The following is a 23,494-nucleotide window of genomic DNA, read 5'->3' as shown; positions in this document are numbered from 1 at the left end:
ATTATACTGTATGAATGTGCGAGTGTAGTCATGGACTGTGCAGTTGCCTCTGTATGTTTTTCCCCTTTGAATGACAATGTGTTTTCAGCATGCATTTTTTTTTTTTAAGACCGGACTGATCTGAATTGTAAACTTAAGAGTCACTATAAATTCCGATCTTATGTTTTGCATATGCAATAAGAACTTCAATCATTTTGGTTCGAATCACTTCACCCGAATCAAAATTTTTTATTTTTCTTGCCACAAGTTTATGTGATCTTTTGAGGTGATTAATCCAACTTTCAAAAGCTGTAAATTCTTTAACGCCTATCGCATTGGCAATACCTAATGCCCAGTCGTGTAAAGTTGTAATGCTGGCTTCGGTAAATAGCTCAAAAAGTTGCGCATTTCACCCCATTGCAATTTCCAGTTGACTCTTATGTCATCCAATGACTTCATTTTTCCATCCATACAATTCACGTTCAGGACGTGCAAAGTGATGATTATTTTGAACAGTAATGACACACAGGCATTTCTTAACACTTTCGTTCAACCAATTATCACCGCATTTATTTCGTTGTCTGATACGGTAATTTTAGTTCCTGGTGTTGCTTTTGGAGATAACTTTATACAAGGCACTATCGCTCATACAATCTTCATGACTACAACTTTCTTCAGTTTCTTCACTGTCTGTAGATTTACAATTTACAATAACAAATGTTTCTGTTGTTTCTAGCCATATGTCTGCACTATTTACATGCTTGTCACAGTCTTCATAGCAAGCAGCAAAACATTTACATGATTCACCATCACCTGCGAGGGGAGATTGAATGTTCAGCATAAAGTGGCTTGTGCAGTATAGATGTAGATCTACAGAATATCTTTCCCAACTCTAACTAGTATCAGGATGATACTTTTTCAAAATACGTACCAGAAATTAAAAGAAAGTGCATCCCAAAGAATCAAACATTAATTTTCCTTTTTCCCCAAAACCTTCCAGCAATATTTGTCTTTAGTGAATGCTGTGGTACGATGGCCGCATTTTCCAACCATGTGCGCAACGTTCACCATACCAACAGCTAGCGACTTAAGATTTCCAGAGGTAGCCAGTCTTCACTGCAAGCACTAAGCAAGAGAAACAGCTGATTTTGTGATTATGTTTGGGTGACTTCCAGCTCACGTAAGCAGCTACAATTTTGTGTGTGGGCCTTATTTACAGTTAACTAACAACAGTAAGAAAAACAATGGTAAAAAATTAATACATGTTTTGGTGTGACAAATCTGACCATTTCCTGGTGACTGCCCCTGCACATACCCTAACAGGGGCAGCAGCATCAACGATGGGACCTAGCAAGGCATCTCGCATATTCACTTTTTTGTGCACTTCAGTCTTCATACAACCCAATATGCAAAAATCTAATGGTGTAAGGTCTGCCAATATGGGTGGCCAATTAACTGTACAACCACAATCAATCCAGCGATTAGGGTAAGTGCATTTAAGATGCTTCCTGGCATGTCTGGCAAACGTGGAGGGGCTCCATCACGCTAGAAGTACATGGCAGCTCATGTGGTAAGAAGATTGTCCTCTAGTTGTTCAACAATGAATTTTCCATAGAATGTAAGTAATTCTGTCCCACCATTCGCTCTTCAGAAATGATTGCCTATTTGTATGTTACCGATCATGTCGCACCAAATACACTCCTGGAAATTGAAATAAGAACACCGTGAATTCATTGCCCCAGGAAGGGGAAACTTTATTGACACATTCCTGGGGTCAGATACATCACATGATCACACTGACAGAACCACAGGCACATAGGCACAGGCAACAGAGCATGCACAATGTCGGCACTAGTACAGTATATATCCACCTTTCGCAGCAATGCAGGCTGCTATTCTCCCATGGAGACGATCGTAGAGATGCTGGATGTAGTCCTGTGGAACAGCTTGCCATGCCATTTCCACCTGGCGCCTCAGTTGGACCAGCGTTCGTGCTGGACGTGCAGACCGCGTGAGACGACGCTTCATCCAGTCCCAAACATGCTCAATGGGGGACAGATCCGGAGATCTTGCTGGCCAGGGTAGTTGACTTACACCTTCTAGAGCACGTTGGGTGGCACGGGATACATGCGGACGTGCATTGTCCTGTTGGAACAGCAAGTTCCCTTGCCGGTCTAGGAACGGTAGAACGATGGGTTCGATGACGGTTTGGATGTACCGTGCACCTCGACGATCACCAGTGGTGTACGGCCAGTGTAGGAGATCGCTCCCCACACCATGATGCCGGGTGTTGGTCCTGTGTGCCTCGGTCGTATGCAGTCCTGATTGTGGCGCTCACCTCCACGGCACCGAACACGCATACGACCATCATTGGCACCAAGGCAGAAGCGACTCTCATCGCTGAAGACGACACGTCTCCATTCGTCCCTCCATTCACGCCTGTCGCGACACCACTGGAGGCGGGCTGCACGGTGTTGGGGCGTGAGCGGAAGACGGCCTAACGGTGTGCGGGACCATAGCCCAGCTTCATGGAGACTGTTGCAAATGGTCCTCGCCGATACCCCAGGAGCAACAGTGTCCCTAATTTGCTGGGAAGTGGCGGTGCGGTCCCCTACGGCACTGCGTAGGATCCTACGGTCTTGGCGTGCATCCGTGCGTCGCTGCGGTCCGGTCCCAGGTCGACGGGCATGTGCACCTTCCGCCGACCACTGGCGACAACATCGATGTACTGTGGAGACCTCACGCCCCACGTGTTGAGCAATTCGGCGGTACATCCACCCGGCCTCCCGCATGCCCACTATACGCCCTCGCTCAAAGTCCGTCAACTGCACATACGGTTCACGTCCACACTGTCGCGGCATGCTACCAGTGTTAAAGACAGCGATGGAGCTCCATATGCCACGGCAAACTGGCTGACACTGACGGCGGCGGTGCACAAATGCTGCGCAGCTAGCGCCATTCGACGGCCAACACCGCGGTTCCTGGTGTGTCCGCTGTGCCGTGCATGTGATCATTGCTTGTACAGCCCTCTCGCAGTGTCCGGAGCAAGTATGGTGGGTCTGACACACCGGTGTCAATGTGTTCTTTTTTCCATTTCCAGGAGTGTATTAATTAAAAAATGAACTTCATAGTTAGTTTATACTGAAGCGTGCGGATTTTCCTGCAAGCATTGGTGATTACTATCTGTGTCGTTAATTCCATTCTCTATAAACATGGCTTTGTCAGTGAATAGTATTAATGAAAGCAACTGATGATTGTCATTTAAACAGTGACAAAATTCAAGTACTGTGGATTGTCGCCAATGTTAAGATTGTGACATGCTGCACATGAAATAGGTACAAGTTTTTCACATGTAATGTTCAGAAAGTCACCATGTACTGTATAATGTAAATGCATTTACCTGCACTAAAATGCCACTGGTAACTGGTCTCCATTGCCTCTGGCTGAAAACTGGTTGTCAAAAGTCGGCTATTGTCAATGATGCAGTCTACATTGACATTACAGTTCAAACACTTTGCACTCAGATGTTTAATAACCTACGGTTTATGGCCGTATCGTGTCTCATTATCTTACATTATGCACAGACTATCTCTTAGCCAAATACTACACTCATTTGATGTTCTATAATATATTAATGATTGTTCAAGTGCAATAGGCTGTTCTTACTAGGTCAACACAGCAAATCAGCAATAGCCAAATATCACCAGGTCTGTGGTCGATATATAAATTTTCAGGAAACTCGTGTGCTTGCCTGACAGCCTCAGATCCATCGATGATAAATAAGAGAAGTCACTTAAATAATTAAATGCCCCCACAGCATCAACGGGGAAGGTTGTGACAAGTTACCAGAGCCTGGCTGCCAGTGATCTGAGTCCAATGTATCATATACGTTCGACAGCCAAGAGCCCCCAAAACTCGGGCTTAATGGTAGGTACAAGTGATCACACGAGAACTAGCATGCAGTATCAATTCTTGCTGCAAAGGCTGCTCCAGTTACAAGCTAAAGAGTCACTGCTGCCTACCATTCACTACCTGAAATAGCACAAGGAATATCCTACTGATCAACTGCTCCTTATGAAATAAAACACTGAATAAAAATTTACCCTAAATTATATACCTAAGAGAACTTAGAACTGTTGTCCTTTATGGTTATGCACACTTTGTGAAGTTTCTAAAGTAGTCAATGTAACATTTAAAAGTGTTTTTATCTTTTGATTGCTACCAAGCTAATCTGGAAAAGAAAGCTGGATGGATTCAAAGAAAGAAAATATTAACTGACACACTTAGAAAGGAGGCTACAAATGATTTCTCAAAGACATGACCCAACTTTTCGCATATATATTTGTCTGCTCGTGTCTGTGTATGTGCGGATGGATGTGTGTGTGCGCGCGCGCGCGCGAGTGTATACCTGTCCTTTTTTCCCCCTTAGATAAGTCTTTCCGCTCCCGGGATTGGAATGACTCCTTACCCTCTCCCTTAAAACCCACATCCTTTCGTCTTTCCCTCTCCTTCCCTCTTTCCTGATGAGGCAACAGTTTGTTGCGAAAGCTTGAATTTTGTGTGTATACATCTTCAACTTTTGTGTGTATGTTTGTGTGTCTATCGACCTGCCAGCACTTTCGTTCGGTAAGTCACATCATCTGTGTTTTTATATATATAATAGAGGGAAACATTCCACTTGGGAAAAATTATATATAAAAACAAAGATGAGGTGACTTACCGAACGAAAGCGCTGGCAGGTCGATAGACACACAAACAAACACAAACATACACACAAAATTCAAGCTTTCGCAACAAACTGTTGCCTCATCAGGAAAGAGGGAAGGAGAGGGAAAGACGAAAGGATGTGGGTTTTAAGGGAGAGGGTAAGGAGTCATTCCAATCCCGGGAGCGGAAAGACTTACCTTAGGGGGAAAAAAGGACAGGTATACACTCGCACACACACACACACATATCCATCCACACATATACAGACACAAGCAGACATATTTAAAGACAAAGAGTTTGGGCAGAGATGTCAGTCGAGGCGGAAGTGTAGAGGCAAAGAAGTTGTTGAAAGACAGGTGAGGTATGAGTGGCGGCAACTTGAAATTAGCGGAGATTGAGGCCTGGCGGATAACGAGAAGAGAGGATATACTGAAGGGCAAGTTCCCATCTCCGGAGTTCGGATAGGTTGGTGTTGGTGGGAAGTATCCAGATAACCCGGACGGTGTAACACTGTGCCAAGATGTGCTGGCTGTGCACCAAGGCATGTTTAGCCACAGGGTGATCCTCATTACCAACAAACACTGTCTGCCTGTGTCCATTCATGCGAATGGACAGTTTGTTGCTGGTCATTCCCACATAGAATGCATCACAGTGTAAGCAGGTCAGTTGGTAAATCACGTGGGTGCTTTCACACGTGGCTCTGCCTTTGATCGTGTACACCTTCCGAGTTACAGGACTGGAGTAGGTGGTGGTGGGAGGGTGCATGGGACAGGTTTTGCACCGGGGGCGGTTACAAGGATAGGAGCCAGAGGGTAGGGAAGGTGGTTTGGGGATTTCATAGGGATGAACTAACAGGTTACGAAGGTTAGGTGGACGGCGGAAAGACACTCTTGGCGGAGCGGGGAGGATTTCATGAAGGATGGATCTCATTTCAGGGCAGGATTTGAGGAAGTCGTATCCCTGCTGGAGAGCCACATTCAGAGTCTGGTCCAGTCCCGGAAAGTATCCTGTCACAAGTGGGGCACTTTTGTGGTTCTTCTGTGGGGGATTCTGGGTTTGAGGGGATGAGGAAGTGGCTCTGGTTATTTGCTTCTGTACCAGGTCGGGAGGGTAGTTGCGGGATGCGAAAGCTGTTGTCAGGTTGTTGGTGTAATGATTCAGGGATTCCGGACTGGAGCAGATTCGTTTGCCATGAAGACCTAGGCTGTAGGGAAGGGACCGTTTGATGTGGAATGGGTGGCAGCTGTCATAATGGAGGTACTGCTGCTTGTTGTGGGTTTGATGTGGACGGACGTGTGAAGTTGGCCATTGGACATAACCTGTTAGTTCATCCCTATGAAATCCCCAAACCACCTTCCCTACCCTCTGGCTCCTATCCTTGTAACCGCCCCCGGTGCAAAACCTGTCCCATGCACCCTCCCACCACCACCTACTCCAGTCCTGTAACCCGGAAGGTGTACACGATCAGAGGCAGAGCCACGTGTGAAAGCACCCACGTGATTTACCAACTGACCTGCCTACACTGTGATGCATTCTATGTGGGAATGACCAGCAACAAACTGTCCATTCGCATGAATGGACACAGGCAGACAGTGTTTGTTGGTAATGAGGATCACCCTGTGGCTAAACATGCCTTGGTGCACAGCCAGCACATCTTGGCACAGTGTTACACCGTCCGGGTTATCTGGATACTTCCCACCAACACCAACCTATCCGAACTCCGGAGATGGGAACTTGCCCTTCAGTATATCCTCTCTTCTCGTTATCTGCCAGGCCTCAATCTCCGCTAATTTCAAGTTGCCGCCACTCATACCTCACCTGTCTTTCAACAACTTCTTTGCCTCTACACTTCCGCCTCGACTGACATCTCTGCCCAAACTCTTTGTCTTTAAATATGTCTGCTTGTGTCTGTATGTGTGGATGGATATGAGTGTGTGTGTGCGCGAGTGTATACCTGTCCTTTTTTCCCCCCTAAGGTAAGTCTTTCCGCTCCCGGGATTGGAATGACTCCTTACCCTCTCCCTTAAAACCTACTTCCTTTCGTCTTCCCCTCTCCTTCCCTCTTTCCTGATGAGGCAACAGTTTGTTGCGAAAGCTTGAATTTTGTGTGTATGTTTGTGTGTCTATCGACCTGCCAGCACTTTCGTTCGGTAAGTCACCTCATCTTTTTTTATATATATATATATATATATGGAAAGGATAGAGTGCTACTCACCATACAGAGGATGCATTAAGTCGCAGACAGGCACAATGAAAACAGACTGCTAAAATTTTGAGCTTTCGGCCAAGGACTTTCTTACCACACTTAAAAAAAAAAACCACAGGCCATTGTCTATATGTATATATATGGTATATACTCTCGCATCTCTCTCACATGAACAGGAAAGAGAATTACACCTTTTTCAACGCACATTTCTCATACCAACTACTCCCAGCCTGCCACTTAATTCTGCTTTACGAAATACAGCTTTACATACAGACCTACACTTCCTGAGCATTTTTCAAAAAGTCTGTTGACTGTATCAGTGAATCCAGAGCAGCAGTTGGGCGAGCTTAGCACTTATTGAGCAGCTTTGTTCAAGTACAGTTTAAATGCAAACTACAGGCACTGGTTTCGAAATCTTACCTCAATCGGGTGGCTGTTCTTAAGACAATCCAGTTCCAATGCTCTAATGTAAGTATCAGTTACAAACTGCGTCCATATGTCATACTCAGGAAATAAATGTGCAACACAGAGAAATTCAACAAAGGATGCATATCCTTCATTCAGCCACAGATGTGTCCACCATTCCTAGAAAGGAAATATTCAAAAAGTAGAAATAATCAGTGAGAAATGAAAGGAGATTAGCAAAAACATAATTAAATCTTCAAATGAATGTGGAAGAAACAATGATTCGTTGCTTGAATTATTTCAAAATATTTTATTACAATAAAATGGAAAAACTAAATGTATGACAGTTCAATATAGAAGTACTATTTATCAGCAGCAAGAGACAATTAAGGAAAAAAACAATCTTGTGAAGTTTTCAGGAGGCAGGACACTAACTGATAATATTTTAATTGAATCCATCTCATACATAATTACCATTGTCACAAGATTTCCAAACCACTGGTGCGCAAGTTCATGACCCACAACTAGAGCAATCCACTGTTTCCTTACAGCTGATGTATTCTCAGGATCAACAAGCAAACATGTCTCTCTATATGTCACTAATCCCCAATTCTCCATAGCCCCTGAAATAAAAAATTGTATTTACCTTACAAATTTTGTGAATAATATATCTTTAATTGTATTGTAGCATCAACTATGTATACCCTGCACTACATTTAATTCAGTTAATAATGTGGAAGCTCTGCAACATTCAACACACATTAAAATCTTACGAGGATACAAAAATGAAGCTTTAGTCAAATTCAATAAGTGCTTACTATTCTCAGATATGAAAGGCAGCAGTTATAGATCTAAAACAACCAGAGGAAAATTTCATTCAGAATCACAGATCAGAATTGACACTATTAGAACAAATGAAAACAAAGTTGACAGTGACATGCACCAGACATTTTCTGTCTGCATTACACTACAGTTTTTTTCTTCATTTTTCTTAGATTTTTATCCCCATTTCTCATGAGATTCACAAATCTCTTATGTATGTTAGGGCTGGTGTAGTCACCTTTCATGCCAACATGTCAACACCAGACTTTCTTTTCCAGATCAAACCTATCTACACAACCAGCACGGTTTCAGAAAGTACTGTTTCTGTGCACTGCAACAAAATCTTCATTCTCACGAAGTAACGAGTGCTATTGACAGGGGATCTGGTATTGTTTCTATATTTCTAGATTTCCAAAAGACTTTTGATACTGTTCCTCACACGCAGCTTCTAATCAAATTGCTTGCATAAAATCTACGACTGGATTCATGGTTTCCTGTCAGAAAGGCCACTGTTTGAAGTAATTGATGGAAAGTCGTCGAGTAAAAGAAAAGTGATACTTCTCCATGGAAGTGATTTAGACTCACTGCCATTTCTAATCTATGTAAGTGATATGGAAGACAATCTGAGCAGCCATCCTAGACTGTTTACACTCAATTCTGTCATTTACCATCTTGTAAAGCCATCAGAAAATCAAAACCAATTGCAAAATGATTTAGGCAAGATATCTGTATGGTGTAAAAAGGGGCAACTGACCACAAATAATCAGAAGTGTGAAGTCATTCACATGAGTACTAAAAGGAATCCATTAAATTTCAGCTAGTTGATAAACATAAAAATATAAAGGCTGTCAATTCAGCTAAATACGTGGGGATTACAATTACAAATAGCAAACTGGCACCATCACATACATAATATTACATGGAAACCAAACCAAAGACTGTGAAAAAGAGAAATCAAGAGCTAGTACAGAAAGATTTAAGGTTTATTTTTGCTGCATGCCATTTGAGAGCAAAACCATAGAGAAATAAACGAAGTGGTACAATGAACCCCCTGCAAGGTAGTTAAGTGTGATTTTCAGAGTGGTCATGTAGACAAGATTGGACAAAAATATGGAAACATCAAAAACAAAACAAATTACCACACCTAATATGGTGTATGAAAACTGTTGCCATTCAAAACTGCTTCCAGTCATCTCAGAATGTGTCATGTATGGTTTTCAAGGGAATATTATACCATTCTTCCTGCGAAATTGTGGTAAGTTGAGGTAATGTTGATGAAAATGGATGGTGATTGCACACACTTCTCTTCAAAGTAGACCACAATGGCTCACTAATAATGAGATCTGGTGAAGAGATGCTTCTGTTTACCCTCGTGCTCACAAAACCAATCCTGGATGTTGTGTGCTATGTGAACAGGGGAGGTGTTGTCTTGGAACATACTTGCAGAGTAACCATGAGGCTATATAATACCATAATATGGCTACCTAAATCATCACTGAATCCCTGCCATGTTTCACTCTTCAGACTTATACTGAAGTTTTTGGGGTGTACGGGCACTGAATGGCAAGGTTATTAGTGCCTGGACAGAATCTCTGCCAGAAGTTGGAAACAGTGAGAAACAACACTCATTCGACCAAATGACTTTCTTCCATTGGTCCACAATCTAGGTTTTATGGCTTCAGCACCACAATTTTCAATTATGGGCATTTGCATAACTGACTAGAGGTTCTGGAATTCCAGCTCATCCTGAAATTTTCGGCTTATGGAGCTTCCTTATTGCCATTTTCGTGCTGCCAGGGTTCGCAAGTATGACGTTCAGTTCTACAATGACTTTAGCAGCTGTCGTCTCTTTTTTCATTAATCACTCCACAGACACTTTTTCCGCAGTGTGGCTTAGCGGATGATGTTCTTCCACTTCCACTTCACGCATTACAAATCTTTGATACGGAGCCTCTTAAAATACCAAACACTTTGGCTATCTTGTTCACAGAAGCATCCACCATACGAGCACCAACAATTTGTCCACATTTGAATTATCTTAGCTCCAACATAATGCAGCCACAACTACACATAATACAATTACGACCACGACTGACACTTGCAATGTGTTGAGGGCACTGCATGGGGGCCATTCATGGCCAAGTTTTCAATTAACTTCGAATTATTTCAATTTTTTTAAGTATTAGAGGTGCGTAGTATTAAAGTTACAGAGCCATCTTCTGTAACGAGATTCAGTTTATCACAAAAATACATGATAGAAGTTTCCACGAAAATATCCAGTCTACGATTTGAATTATTAAAGAAAAACCCAGTTTTGTATCTAAATTTTGCAAAATGAATTAGATTAAAAATTTTGTTATAAAGCTACAAAGCCAAGATGATAGCACTATATTCATTGTATGTAATAATGAAGCTGCATCACGTTTCAAGATAATATTGCAAATTCTGAAAGTACAGAATTAAAACAGACAGCTCAGAAGCGACCACCTACCGTCAGTTCCGTTAGGAAAATTCTGGAGTTAAAAATTTAAGAACTATTGGGCTAAGGATTGTACAGAAAGCACAGAGAAACTTATGGAAAAACTGAGATCACTGCTAGTCTTCATCAACAATTTAAAAAAAATTTGTAATCATAAAGGATGCTGACTGGCAACTGCTGCCAACACTAGAAGCAGTTTTGGAGCAAGTATTCCATTCGTCATCCGCACCAAGCATGTACACAGACGAAAAAGAAACCACAACAACAAAAAATAATTTCGGGAATACATTTGTCTAGGTAACATATTTAAGTGATTAACACTGCAAGATTCCAGGTTACTGGTAAGTGTGAGACAAGCCATTCCAAACGTGAAATGCCGGTACATTAATAATGATGTAACTGCCAGAATGTTAAATGCAAGGGTGCAAACATGCATGTATTGTGTTGAACAGGTGCCAGATGTCAGTTTGTGGGATGGGGTTACATGACCGTTGCACTTGGTTGGTCAATACATGGATGGTTAATGCTGGCTGTGGATGCCACTAGAGTTGTCTTTCAACCGTGTCGCACATATGTTTGCCTGGAGACAGATCTGGTGATCAAGCAGGCCAAGGCAATATGTCGACACTCTCTAGAGCTTGTCGAGTTACAACAGTGGTATGGGGATGAGGATTATCCTGTTGGCAACACCCCTTGGAATGCTGTTTAGGAGTGGGCAATTCAACAGGTCGAATCAACAGACTGACATACAAATTTGCAGTCAGGGTACATAGGATAACTATGAGAGTGTTTCTACTGCCATAAAAAAATCGCACACTCCTCAACTGGTAAATGGTAGTGGTTTGAGGTCAGTGGAATGCACACTACGAGGCTTCTGGCTTGGAGCTGTCCTCGGTAACCAATTTTCAACTGTGTTGCGTCACTGTGACATTAACTGCTGCTCAAATTCCTGCTGCAGGTGCAGTACAATGCGCCACAGTTACACACCAAACGTGATGGTCTCTCCTCACAGGAGTGCCACACATGGCCATCCAGAGTCCGGTCTTCTCGCAACTTTACATTCTCGTGACCATTACTGCCAGTAATTGTGTACAGTGACTACATTCCTGACAAGTCTTTCTGCACTACTGCAGAAGGAAAATCCAGCTTCTCATAGCCCTATTAGTCAACTTCATTCAAACTCAGTGGGGTACTGATAATGGTGTCTGTCACCTAAAAGGTATTCTTGATTAACATCAACTCACCACATCCCATTAGTGTGCATGTCAAGCAAACTTGATCTGCATCCTCATAGTGGCATGGCACTATTTGCGCCACTCTTATGGGGCTGGTGCGAAACTGGAATAGACATCTTTCAGAGTAGAAACGTGCAATCCAACTTTCGTTTGTCTTGCAGAATTCCTTCTCGGTGTTGCGATTTTTTTTCTGTCAGTATATAGGTAACAATGTGTCTGCACCTGAGAAGTCATTTGGTTGTTGCCTGTCAAATGGGAATGTACTATGCTCCACTGTGAATCTGATCGTGTCCGCTTAAGCCTTGGACGGTGTTAATAATGGCAGACATTATTGTCTTTCAGTCCAAACGTATATTTTACATGTAACTGGTGAAACTGTGTAAGAGTGAACTTATTTGGATTAAGATTTTATCTGGAAAACCCATGCTTCATTCTTTGTTTTCTGTTTCATGACCAGCCTGCTATATTATGGAAAACTGCATGTCAAGTGTCCGAAATTATTCTTCACTTTTAAGGCAAGCAACTAACTTTTTGTAAATGGAAACAAACAGTAATATCACCTCTGAACTTTTTCAAGTGCTGATTATGATAGACAAGCTTTAATGATTTTCATACTCATACTTGTGCATGTGAACATTAATCATAATACACCGTTTCTTTAAACAACAGTAGACTTCTGTTTATCATCATGGTTCCTGATTCCCTTGCATTATTCTTAGAGTGTTAGAACATTTTATTTCAGTTTAGATAAAGTGCGAAGCTGCCCTGTGGAATGAAGATTATGTGCAGTATGTTCTCCATGACTTACTGGTTGTCCACCCAAACAGTTTTCTGACCATTGAAAAGGATGGAGTATCTAAAAATTACACATGACTACCAAACATTTCAAGTAACAAAATAGAACAAACACCCTTATTAATTATTACCCACCATTCCACATACAGTGAAGGCTATCACAAAAAATAAGAGAAAGGCAACCACTCGCCTACAGTAGGTTTATGCACCGAGCACAGAAACGCGTAACAGAAAACAAGCATTCACACTAGCTTTGGAGCACTAGCTCATCAAGAACACACATTCAAACACATAACTATGCACACGTGCAAATTCGCACTCCCATGCTCACAGCAAGGCTTGATTACTGAAAGCAGTTGCCTGAGCTGATGAGAGGTGGGGAGGGGACAGGTAAGGATGCAAAAAGGGCACAGCAAGAAAGAGCCACAGGTTTTCAGACAGATGACTCAGCAGCTGCACAAAACGATAAAGAGTACAGAGGGTAGAGCAAAAAGAGATGCAGGGAGATATGCCTGTTTGGGAGGGAGGTGCGAGAAGTCCATGCATTATCACAGAGGACAAGTGGTGTGGACAGGAGAGAGAATGAAAGAGGTAAGATGAGGCATTGGGAATAGATCAGCAGAGGTTTAGGCCAGGGGGATTGCAAGAGTGCAGGATGGGCTGGAAAGACAATTCCCATGTGGGTCCTTTGGAGAAATTTGTTCTGGAAGGGACTATCAAAATGTCCTGCATAGTGAAGCAGCCGTTGAAGTCATTTGTGTTGCAGTGTGCTGCGAGTTTGGTAACTGGATGGTCAAATTTGCAGTTTGCCACAGCTTGGCAGTGGCCATCCACGCAAGTAGATAGTTGGTTACTAGTCATGCTCATATAGAATGCTGTACAGTAATTGCAGCATAGCCATTATACAACATGGCTGCTTTCACGTATGGTCTTGCCTTTTATTGGGTAAGAAATGTCTGTGACAACTGCAGTAGAAGATGGTGGCTGGGTGTATGGAACAGGTCTTGCACCTCAGCTGATCACAAGGGAAAGACCAAAGCGGTGCAAGACTGGAAGCATGAGAGCAAGACTGGAATACGGATGGAACCCAGATGAAGAACAGTCTAAAGATGAGGAACAATGCTTTGCCTTTCTACCGTATGCAGGCGACATGACAACAAAAATTGGGAGACTGCTAAAACAACACAAAATTGACATGGTCTACCGACCACCATCCAAGATACGTGCCTTACTGGGGACAGTGAAAAACGGATTTGGCCTCAAGAATGCGGGTGTATATAATATTCCATGTGGTTGCAGCAAATCCTACATCGGTCACACGATCCAAACAGTCAAAGACGACTGCAAAGAACAACAATGCCACATGTGCCTAGGTCAGCCCAACAAATCGCACTGGCAGAACACTGCTTGGAAACAGGACACACCACAAAATACAAAGAGACCAAGATTCTGGCCCCTACTAGCTTAAGTGGGACAGCATCTTCAAAGGAGGCCATTGAAATTCACGTAACAGACAATCTCATAAACCGGTACACAGGTTTCCAACTGAGCAAGGCATGGAATCCCTTACTTAGCTCCATCAAGGAGTTACGCTTCAAGTGAACACAAGACCCTTCCATGACGGCCGCTGCGGACACTCCACAGGCTCTTGCATCTTTCACCACCCGGCGCGACGCAATCGGAGGTCGGCGCAGGGAATCAAAGCCCGACTGATGGACATAAATAATGCTGACAATGAGCACACAAACCATTCCATCAGAACCACATGATGATGGCGGAAAGGTTATTTGCCGAAATATCGTGGGACTTTAACGATCGCATCCGGCTGGACACCCGAGAGCCCTGGAAACATACCCTTAGCTGGCATCAATTCATATTTCCGATGCCTCAACCTATAAATAATGCCATAAGTGAGGCACTCTAAATGGTGAACAAAATGCTTGAAACACACAACAGTAATTATAACTGACATCAGAGGCATCTCTATACAGGTACATCTATCACAGCATTCATGATTACTGTGAGGGGCACGTGATGGAGTGACCTGCGGGAAACCAGAAAGTGATTAAACCTATCATGAAAGATTGATCACAGAGGTCCAGTCGTGGACAAGTGATAGACTGCCTGCACAGTTTGATGGATGGGGACACTGACAGACAGGATTGTATTGCACACTGGCACTCTTCTAGCAGTAGTTTCTGCAATCTCAAGAGCCTATCTTGAGAATAGTGCCCTGTAGTGTGCTGAAACATATGAAGAAACAGTGCGAAAGAAACAAGCTCATGAATGAAGCAGAACACCGAACTGCCTACGTTCTGTTTAAAGATAGATTTTCAGTAACTAGAAATGCTATATCTAATCCACGGAACATAATCACAGCTATAAAAACGACCTGCAGACACCTTTGACTGCAAATAATTGAGAAACTTAGTTACAGTGATCACTTACCATTAGTAATGGATATGGGTAATAAAACAATGCACAAGATAATGGGCACAGGAACCACACTCTCAAGCTACCACCAACTGCCATAAGCCATAATAACAGTCATAATCGATTTTGGAGCCAGCATGTGAAAACACAGACTCTGCTTCCAGTGACAGCACAGCAGCATGTGGAGTACAAAGAGGTGTGATAGCAAACTTATCATGCGTGTTTCAAACTACTCCAGTCAAGTCATTATATGGTTCTTGGACTATACTGGACAAATCTAACATCAGCTACGATGCTGCTGTATACTAGCAAAGGCCATGAACTATAAGAGAAGCCCAGAAGATAACTGGTATTAGGATCACCAACAAATTCCAGTTAAAAACTTGGGAGGGTTGATGGCTGGCAGAGTCAATGGAACAACACTGATAAGGACCAACAAGTTTACACTCTCTTCCCAAACTTCGGAACAGCTTGAAAGTGCGCCATGTCAATTCCGCACACGGCACGATACATCTTTTGACACGCTCCTTATGCCATTCATTGTACATCACTCAAGCTCAGGCGAGAGACACCTGATTTGTGTGCAGCTGTAAGATAACTAAAAAACAGTGGAAAATCACTGACCTTGTAAACAAAGTCTCAGACAAAATTGTTATTAAATACGAAGATGTGAAGTAAGGAGTGTAGGACCTTCCGGTAGTAACTGCAAGTGAAACTGGAATGTTCGGCGATGATCATATTCATGTGATGCTCATATCCCCAACAGTTAGGTGTCAACACCTTACCAACACACACAATTACAACACTACCTAAATGACAAGAAAACAAAATTATGTTCCCTCCTTTGCCCAAAGACCAAACACACAGGTTTAGATAACAATAGACTAAAGTTGTAGTTAAAATAACATAGCTATAGCATATTTTATTGCAAAATTACTTTTTAACTTTTATAATGTAGCGTAATGTTTCTTAGTGTAAAAGGGGAGAAAGGTTCTAGAGCTTCACAGCCTGTGCCACATCAGCTGCACCTCAGAAATGTAATAGTAATGGAATGTAAGCAACTAGCTGAGGGCTGTAGACTATATATATTCCAAGGCCGCAACCACCAGCAACACACACACACACACACACACACACACACACACACACACACACACACTAAACCATTGTGTGTTTGGCCACTGACACCAGACTGTGCACAGCAACTGCTGCACCTGATGGGAGAAGGAATCCAAGGGTGATGGGATAAGGAGGAGATGGGGTGGGGAGAGTTAGCAGGGTAGAGGTGTGGGAAGGTGTGGTGCTGCTTGTGGGAACTTGCAGGGATGTTGTGGGGCAGGGTAAGGCTGTTAGATGCAGTCAGGAGGTTTGAGGGAAGAGGAGTGGAAAAAGAGATACTTAGAGAGGAAAAAAAGTGGACGCATTGGAGGACTAGAAAGTTGTGTAGTGCTGGAGTGGGATCAGGGAAGGGGACAGGTGGGTGAAGGACTGGGACTAACCAAGGCTGAGGACAGGAGGGTTACGGGAATGTACGATATACCCATGGTCTAGGGGTAGCGTCTTTGATTCGTAATCAAAACATCCTTGATCTTGGGTTTGAAACCTGCCACTGCTTAAATTTTGATTAATAATCAGCACTGAAGGCCTACAGCTTCCAGCATAAGAAATCACCCTCACTCTGCCAAAAGTCTTGTCAAAGAGGGCGGAGGGGCAGACAGAGGTACATGCCCCTAAAGGCATAAGAATCAGCAATGATTAATGGCATGAGGATGCAGAAGGCAATGGATACCACTGCATGAAAGACACAACTTGTATGCACAGGACATGTGGCCTGTGACAGAGGAAGTGTCATGATGATCTCACGATTGGCAAAAGATTCCAGAATAGTCCCCCATTCAGACCCCTGGGAGGGCACTGCCAAGGGAGAGGTGACCGCAATAAAGAGATTCAATAACCAACAAAAGGATAACATTCTACAAATCGTGGCGCAGAATGTCGAAAGCTAGAAAATGTGAAAAGGCAGAAGCAAAGGCTCAATTTAGAGACAGTATGGGCCAGAGAAGTGAAATGGGAAGAAGACAAGGATTTCTGGTCTGATGAGTAACAGGTAGAATGAGACTTTTACTCTGCAGCGGAGTGTGCACTGATATGAAACTTCCTGGCAGATTAAAACTGTGTACCGGACCAAGACTTGAACTTGGAACCTTTGCCTTTCGTGGGTATGTGCTCTACCACCTGAGCTACTCAAGCACGACTCACGTCCCACCTTCGTAGCTTTACTTCTGCCAGTACCTCGTCTCCTACCTTCCAAATTTCACAGAAGCTCTCCTGCGAGCCTAGAAGAACTAGCACTCCTGGAAGAAAGGATACTGCGGAGACATGGCTTAGCCACAGCCTGGGGGATGTTTCCAGAGTGAGCTTTTCACTCTACAGTGGCAGATTCAAACTGTGTACTGGACCAAGACTCTAACTCAGGACCTTTGCCTTAGTTCTGCAAGGTTTGCTGGAGAGCTTCTGTGAAGTCTGGAAGGTAGGAGACGAGGTACTGGCAGAAGTAAAGCTGCGAGGGCAGGGTGTGAGCTGTGCTTGGGTAGCTCGGATGGTAGAGCAGTTCCCCGTGAAAGGCAAAGGTCCCAAATTTGAGTCTCTGTTGAGTATAGGCTAGTATCAACAGCTGCAGAAAATGGTATAACAGGAGTAGGATTCATTATGAATAGGAAGGTAGGACAGAGAGTGTGTAACTGTGTAAGGTTCAGTGATAGGGTTGTTCTTATCACAACCGACAGCAAACCAATACCAGTAACGATAGTTCAGGTAGACATACTGACATCGCAAGCTGAAGATGGTGAGAGAGAGAGAGAGAGAGAGAGAGAGAGAGAGAGAGAGAGAGAGAGAGAGAATATGAAGATATTGAAAGGGTAATACAGTACATAAAGGGAGATGCAAATCTAATAGTCAAGGGGGACTGGACTGCTAATTTAGGGGAAGGAGCAGAAGAAATGGTTAAAGGGGAATGTGGGCTTGGAACAAGGAATATGAGAGGAGGAAGATTAATTTAGTTCTGTAATACATTTCAGCTAGTAATAGCAAATACTCTGTTCAAGAACCGAAAGAGGGGAGTGATACATGGAAAAGGCTGGGTGACTCGGGAAGATTTCAATTACATTACATCATGATCAGACAGAGATTCCTAAACCAGATACTGGATTTTAAAACATACCCAGGAGCAAATATAGACTCAGATCACAATGTGATGAAGAGTAGGCTGAAGTATAAGAGATTAGTCAGGAAGAATCAATACACAGTGAAGTGGGATACTGAAATAATAAGGAATGATGAGATTAAGCCTGAAGTTTTCTAAGGCTATAGACACAGCAAAAAGGAATAGCTCAGTAGGCAGTACAGTTGAAGAGGAACGGACACCTCTAAAAAGGGCAATCACAAAAGTTCAAAAGAAAAACATAGGTACAAAGAAGGTAACAGAAGTAGTATTTCAGTTGATCAATGAAAGAAGGAAGTACAAAATTTTTCATTGAAATTCAGGAATACAGAAATAAAAGTCACTGAGGAATGAAGTAAATAGGAAGTGCAGGGAAGCTAAGACAAATTGGCTGCATGAAAAATGTGAAGAACTCGAAAAAGAAATGACTGTCAGAAGGACTGACTCAGCATATAGGAAAGTAAAAACAACATTCAGTGAAATTAAAAGCAAGGGTAGTAATATTAAAAGTGAAAAGGGAATTTCGGGGCTGTTAAATGCTGAGGAGAGAGAGCACAGGTGGAATGAGTACATGAAAGGCCTCTATGAGGGAGAAGATTTGGCTGATGTGATAGATGACGAAACAGGAGAGTTGTGGGATCTAATATTAGAATCAGAATTTAAAAGAGCTTTGGAGGATTACATAAGGCAGAGGGGATAGATAACATTCCATAAGAATTTTTAAAATCATGGGGGGAAGTGGCTACAAAACAATTATTCATGTTGGTGTGTAGAATGTATGAGCCTGGAAGCAAACTGTGTAACTATCAGAAAAATATCATCCAAACAATTCCGAAGACTGCAGGAGCTGACAAGTACGAGAACTATCGCACAATCAGCTTAAGAGTTGGTACATCCAAGTTGCTGACAAGAATAATATACAGAAGAATGGAAAAGAAAATTGAGGATGTGTTAGATGACAATCAGTTTGGCTTTAAAAAAGGTAAAGGCACCAGAGAGGAAATTCTGAGGTTGCGATTGACAATAGAAGCAAGACTAAAGAAAAATCAAGACATGTTCATAGGATTTGTCGACCTGAAAAAAGCGTTCGACAATGTAAAATGTTGCAAGATGTTCGGACTTCTGAGAAAACTAGGAGTAAGCTATAGAGAGAGATGGATAATATACAATATGTACAAGAGCCAAGAGAGAACATTAAGTGTGGATGGCCAAGAACAAAGAGCTCAAGTTAAAAAGGGTGTAAGACACGGATGTAGTCTTTCACCCCTACTGTTCAATCCATATATTGAAGAAGCAATGATGGAAATGAAAGAACGGTTCAGGAGTGGGGTTACAATTCGAGATGAAAGGATATCAGTGATATGATTCACTGATGACATTGCTACCCTGAGTGAAAGTGAAGAAGAATTACAGGACCTGTTGAATGGAATTAACAGTCAAATGAGTAAAGAATACCAACATAGTAAATCAAAGAGAGATGAAAGAAATGAGAAGTAGCGAAATGAGAACATCGAGAAACTAAACATCAAGACTGATTGTCACGAAGCAGAAGTTAAAGAATTCTGCTATCTAGGCAGCAAAATAACCAATGACAAACAGAGCAAGAACATCAAAAGCAGACTTGCACTGACAAAAAGGCTTTCCTGGCCAATATAAGTCCAATAGTATCCATCACAGGCATAAATTCGAGGAAGAAATTTCTGAGAATGAACATTTGGAGCACAGCTTTGCATGCTAGTGAAACATGGACTGTGGGAAATGAACAGAAGAGAATCTAAGCACTTGAGATGTGGTGCTACAGATGAATGTTGCAAATTAGGTGGACTGATAAAGTAACAAATGAGGTGGTTCTGCGCAGAATTGGAGAGGAAAGGAATATGTGGAAACACTGACAAGATGAAGGAACAGGATGATAGGACAGCTGTTAAGAGGTCAGGGAATGACTTCCATGGTACTAGAGGGAACTGTAGACGGCAAAAACTGTAGAGGAAGACAGAAATTGGAATACATCCAGCAAATAACTGAGGACATACACTGCAAATGCTACTTTTAGATGAAGAGGTTGACACAGGAAAGGAATTCGTGGTGGGCCATATCAAACCAGTCAGAAGACTGATATCTCTAAATAAATAAATAAAAATAAATTTACTGCAGTGAGAATTCCAACCTACACAATTCAGAAAAGCTAGTATTGGTAGGAATGATCCAAATGGTGTAGGCTGCGAAGCAGTCACCTCTTCTTATCCCTATCATCTCCCTGCACTCCTACCTACTAAATGCTTCTTAAAACTCCATAAACCCAAATATCCAGTACACTCCATTATGGCCAGTTACTGTGCCTTCTCAGAGAGAATATCTGTTCTCACCGACCAAGACCTTCAGCGGATTACCTGTAACCTACCCTCCTTTTTATAGACATCAACCATATCCTCCACCCTGCTCATCACTAATGATGCCACCTCCTACACTAACATCCCTAATCCCAAGGCCTTGCCGCTATTGAATAGCAACTTTCCCAGTTTCCAACTGACTCCAAACCCAGAATCTACTTCCTGGTCATCATGATCAACTATGACCTCACCCAAAATTACTTCAGTCTTGAAGGCATAAACTACGAAAAGATCCTTGGTACAGCAATAAGCACCACCATGGACCATCCTGTGCCAACCCATTCACTGGCCTTCTACATAATTCATTTCTAGCCATACAGAATTCCAAACCCTCAACTGATTCAGATTCACTGATGACATCTTTGTGATCTGGACTGCAACTGATGGTGACGAGACACTATCTACATTTCTCCTGACACTCAACAGCCCCCCCCCCCCCCCCCATTTGTTTCACCTGGCCCTCCCCAACCCAATGAGATGTTCTCCGCCACCTCAAAGAGGGCTACATCTGTACCTCCATCCATATCAAACCCATTAGCTACCAACAATACCTCCAGTTAGACAGCTGTCACCCATTCCATACCAAGAAGCCCTGTCACACAGACTAGCCACTGGTGGTCACTGTACCTTTAGTGGCAAGCAGTCCCTCTCCAAATATACCAAGAGCCTCACTGAGGCCTTCATAGACTGAAGTTACTCTCCCAACCTTGCACGGAAACAGATCTCCCGTGCTTTCTCTCCCCAGTCCCCAACTATCTCTCATATTCCCACCATACAACAACAAAGGAGCGCTGCCCTCGTGACTCAGTACCATCCAGGACTGGAGCACCTGAATCACATTCTGTCCCAGGGATTCGTCTACCTCTCATCGTGGCCTGAAATGAAGAATATCCTACCCACTATCCTTCCCACCCCTTCCACAGTTGTATTCTGCTACCTACAGATCCCACACATCTTCCCACAATCACCTAATCCAGTCCAGTGACAAGCATCACTCATTCCATCAAAGGCAATGCTACCTGTGAAGGCAGTCATGTAATCTACATATTAAGCTGCAACCATTGTGCTGTTATCCACATGGGCTTCACAGCCAGCAAGTTCCCTGTCCACATGAGTGGGCACCAACAATCTGTGATTGAGAGACAGCTGGAGCACCCAGTTGCTGAACATGCTGCCCAACACAATGCAATTGAATTAAGTGACTGCTTCACAACCTACACCATTTGGATCCTTCCTAGCAACACAATGTTTTCTGAATTGCGTAGGTTGGATGGAACTCCCTTTGAAACCAACCTGAATTTCCATATCCTCTAGGATCAACATTTGCTAATCCCTGCCCTCTACCCAACAATCCCTTTCTCTCCCCCCACTCTAACACAACACAGCTTTCTATTCTAGCAACACTCTGAACTAGGTTTTTTTCTAGTTCTTTCCTTTCGCTCTCCCATTCCCCCTCCTCCCTCAAACCTTCCTAGCAGTCGTACCCTGTCCACATCACATCCTTGCATGTCTCCACAAGCAGTGCTACACCTTCCACCATCCTTAACCTGCTAATCCTCCCTGCCCCAGCCTCCTCCTTATCCCCACCACCCACAGATTAGACAGTGATAATGTGAGTTTGAGCATTGCTTGTGTGTATCTGCCTCCATTTCCTTCTTTAGAAGAAGGCCTTTTGGCTGAAAGCTTATGCATAGCACTCATTTTGACAAGGCTGCCTGCAACTCAACATTTCCTCTAAACAATGAGTAGCAATCTATGTTTTCTTAATATTGCCATTATTCCATGCTGGAGATTCCCCTGTTTGAACATCACCGATAGTGTTTTCAGGATAGGTTGTGAACACAAAACCACTTTCAACACAAGAAAAAGTTTTATATGGGTCATTATTCCATGTAAAGTGTCCCAGTTTAGAAGATGATCCCACCTCAACCATCTTCAGTTTTGATGAAATTTGTACAGAATGTACCTGACGGCCCTACATGAACTTATGCAAAGTTTCAGGCTCACCTGTAACTTTGTTGAGATGCTAGAGCCATTTTCGTGAAGACCACTTTTACAGAGACCAAAAAGTCATTAAGAAATCATCAAGTTTGGCATTCCACTGTTCCTAATGTAAAAGAGCTAGACTCTTGCTCCTGGATATAGTGGCACAACTTTGTGTGCTCTACACACAAATGTTGCAAGTAGAGTTCAGAAAGCAATGCATTTGGCATAATCTCAGTTCAAAGTAGGCAACAAATTATGTTGCGAGAAATTTGCCCCATAGTTTAACGAGACAGAAGTAGTGGAGAAAGTGCACTATGGACCTGGTCTTTTGCCAAACTACTGTCTGTCTGGGTGTTTAGTATATCACAAATTTTGGCCTGGCTTGTGTGTTTAATTACTGTGCTACCATCCTGTAAATTTGTTAAAAAACATGAATGTATCAAAATATACCTGTGTTCAAAGTCATGTATCTCAAAATGGACACCTACAACATTACATTCATTAACACCATTCAACAAAGCACATTTCATTCTATTAGAAACACTTATTTTCATTTTGGTGTCTCTTTGGGTAAGGTGCAAAAATGTCTCCTAAAATTTGGAATTTTGTTGATTATGTCTTCATTGTTTAAATATTCATTTTGCTGTTTATTTGGTGAATTTAAACCTGTTTGTGACAGTTTCATTGCTAAATTTAACCATTTAACTGTACTAGAGACTGCTACATAATTTTTGGAAATCTGAATAATTTTATTTCTTTTCTTTATTTAGGACTCAACAATTTGATTTTAGTGTCTGAAGCAAATCAAGTTGTTGCTAAAATGGAACAACAAGATCA

The 23,494-nt window shown here is 42.6% G+C and overlaps 1 protein-coding gene across 4 annotated transcripts in view; it reads right to left on the bottom strand.

Moving 5' to 3' along the window:
• LOC124605204 (puromycin-sensitive aminopeptidase) overlaps window positions 1-23,494 on the bottom strand; it is a 165,298-nt gene that overhangs the window by 111,391 nt on the left and 30,413 nt on the right. For all 4 annotated transcript variants that reach the window (XM_047136741.1, XM_047136739.1, XM_047136742.1 and 1 more), the window contains exons 5-6: window positions 7,772-7,920; window positions 7,313-7,477 (exon numbers count right to left, since the gene is read on the bottom strand). In XM_047136741.1, coding sequence (XP_046992697.1) covers window positions 7,313-7,477; window positions 7,772-7,920 — 314 coding nt within the window. The remainder of the gene's footprint in view (window positions 1-7,312; window positions 7,478-7,771; window positions 7,921-23,494) is intronic.

This window comes from Schistocerca americana, chromosome 3 (assembly GCF_021461395.2).
Source record: "Schistocerca americana isolate TAMUIC-IGC-003095 chromosome 3, iqSchAmer2.1, whole genome shotgun sequence".
NCBI lineage: Eukaryota > Metazoa > Arthropoda > Insecta > Orthoptera > Acrididae > Schistocerca > Schistocerca americana.
The sequence above is the reverse complement of the archived record's forward strand: the minus strand, read 5'-3'. Positions and strand labels throughout refer to the sequence as shown.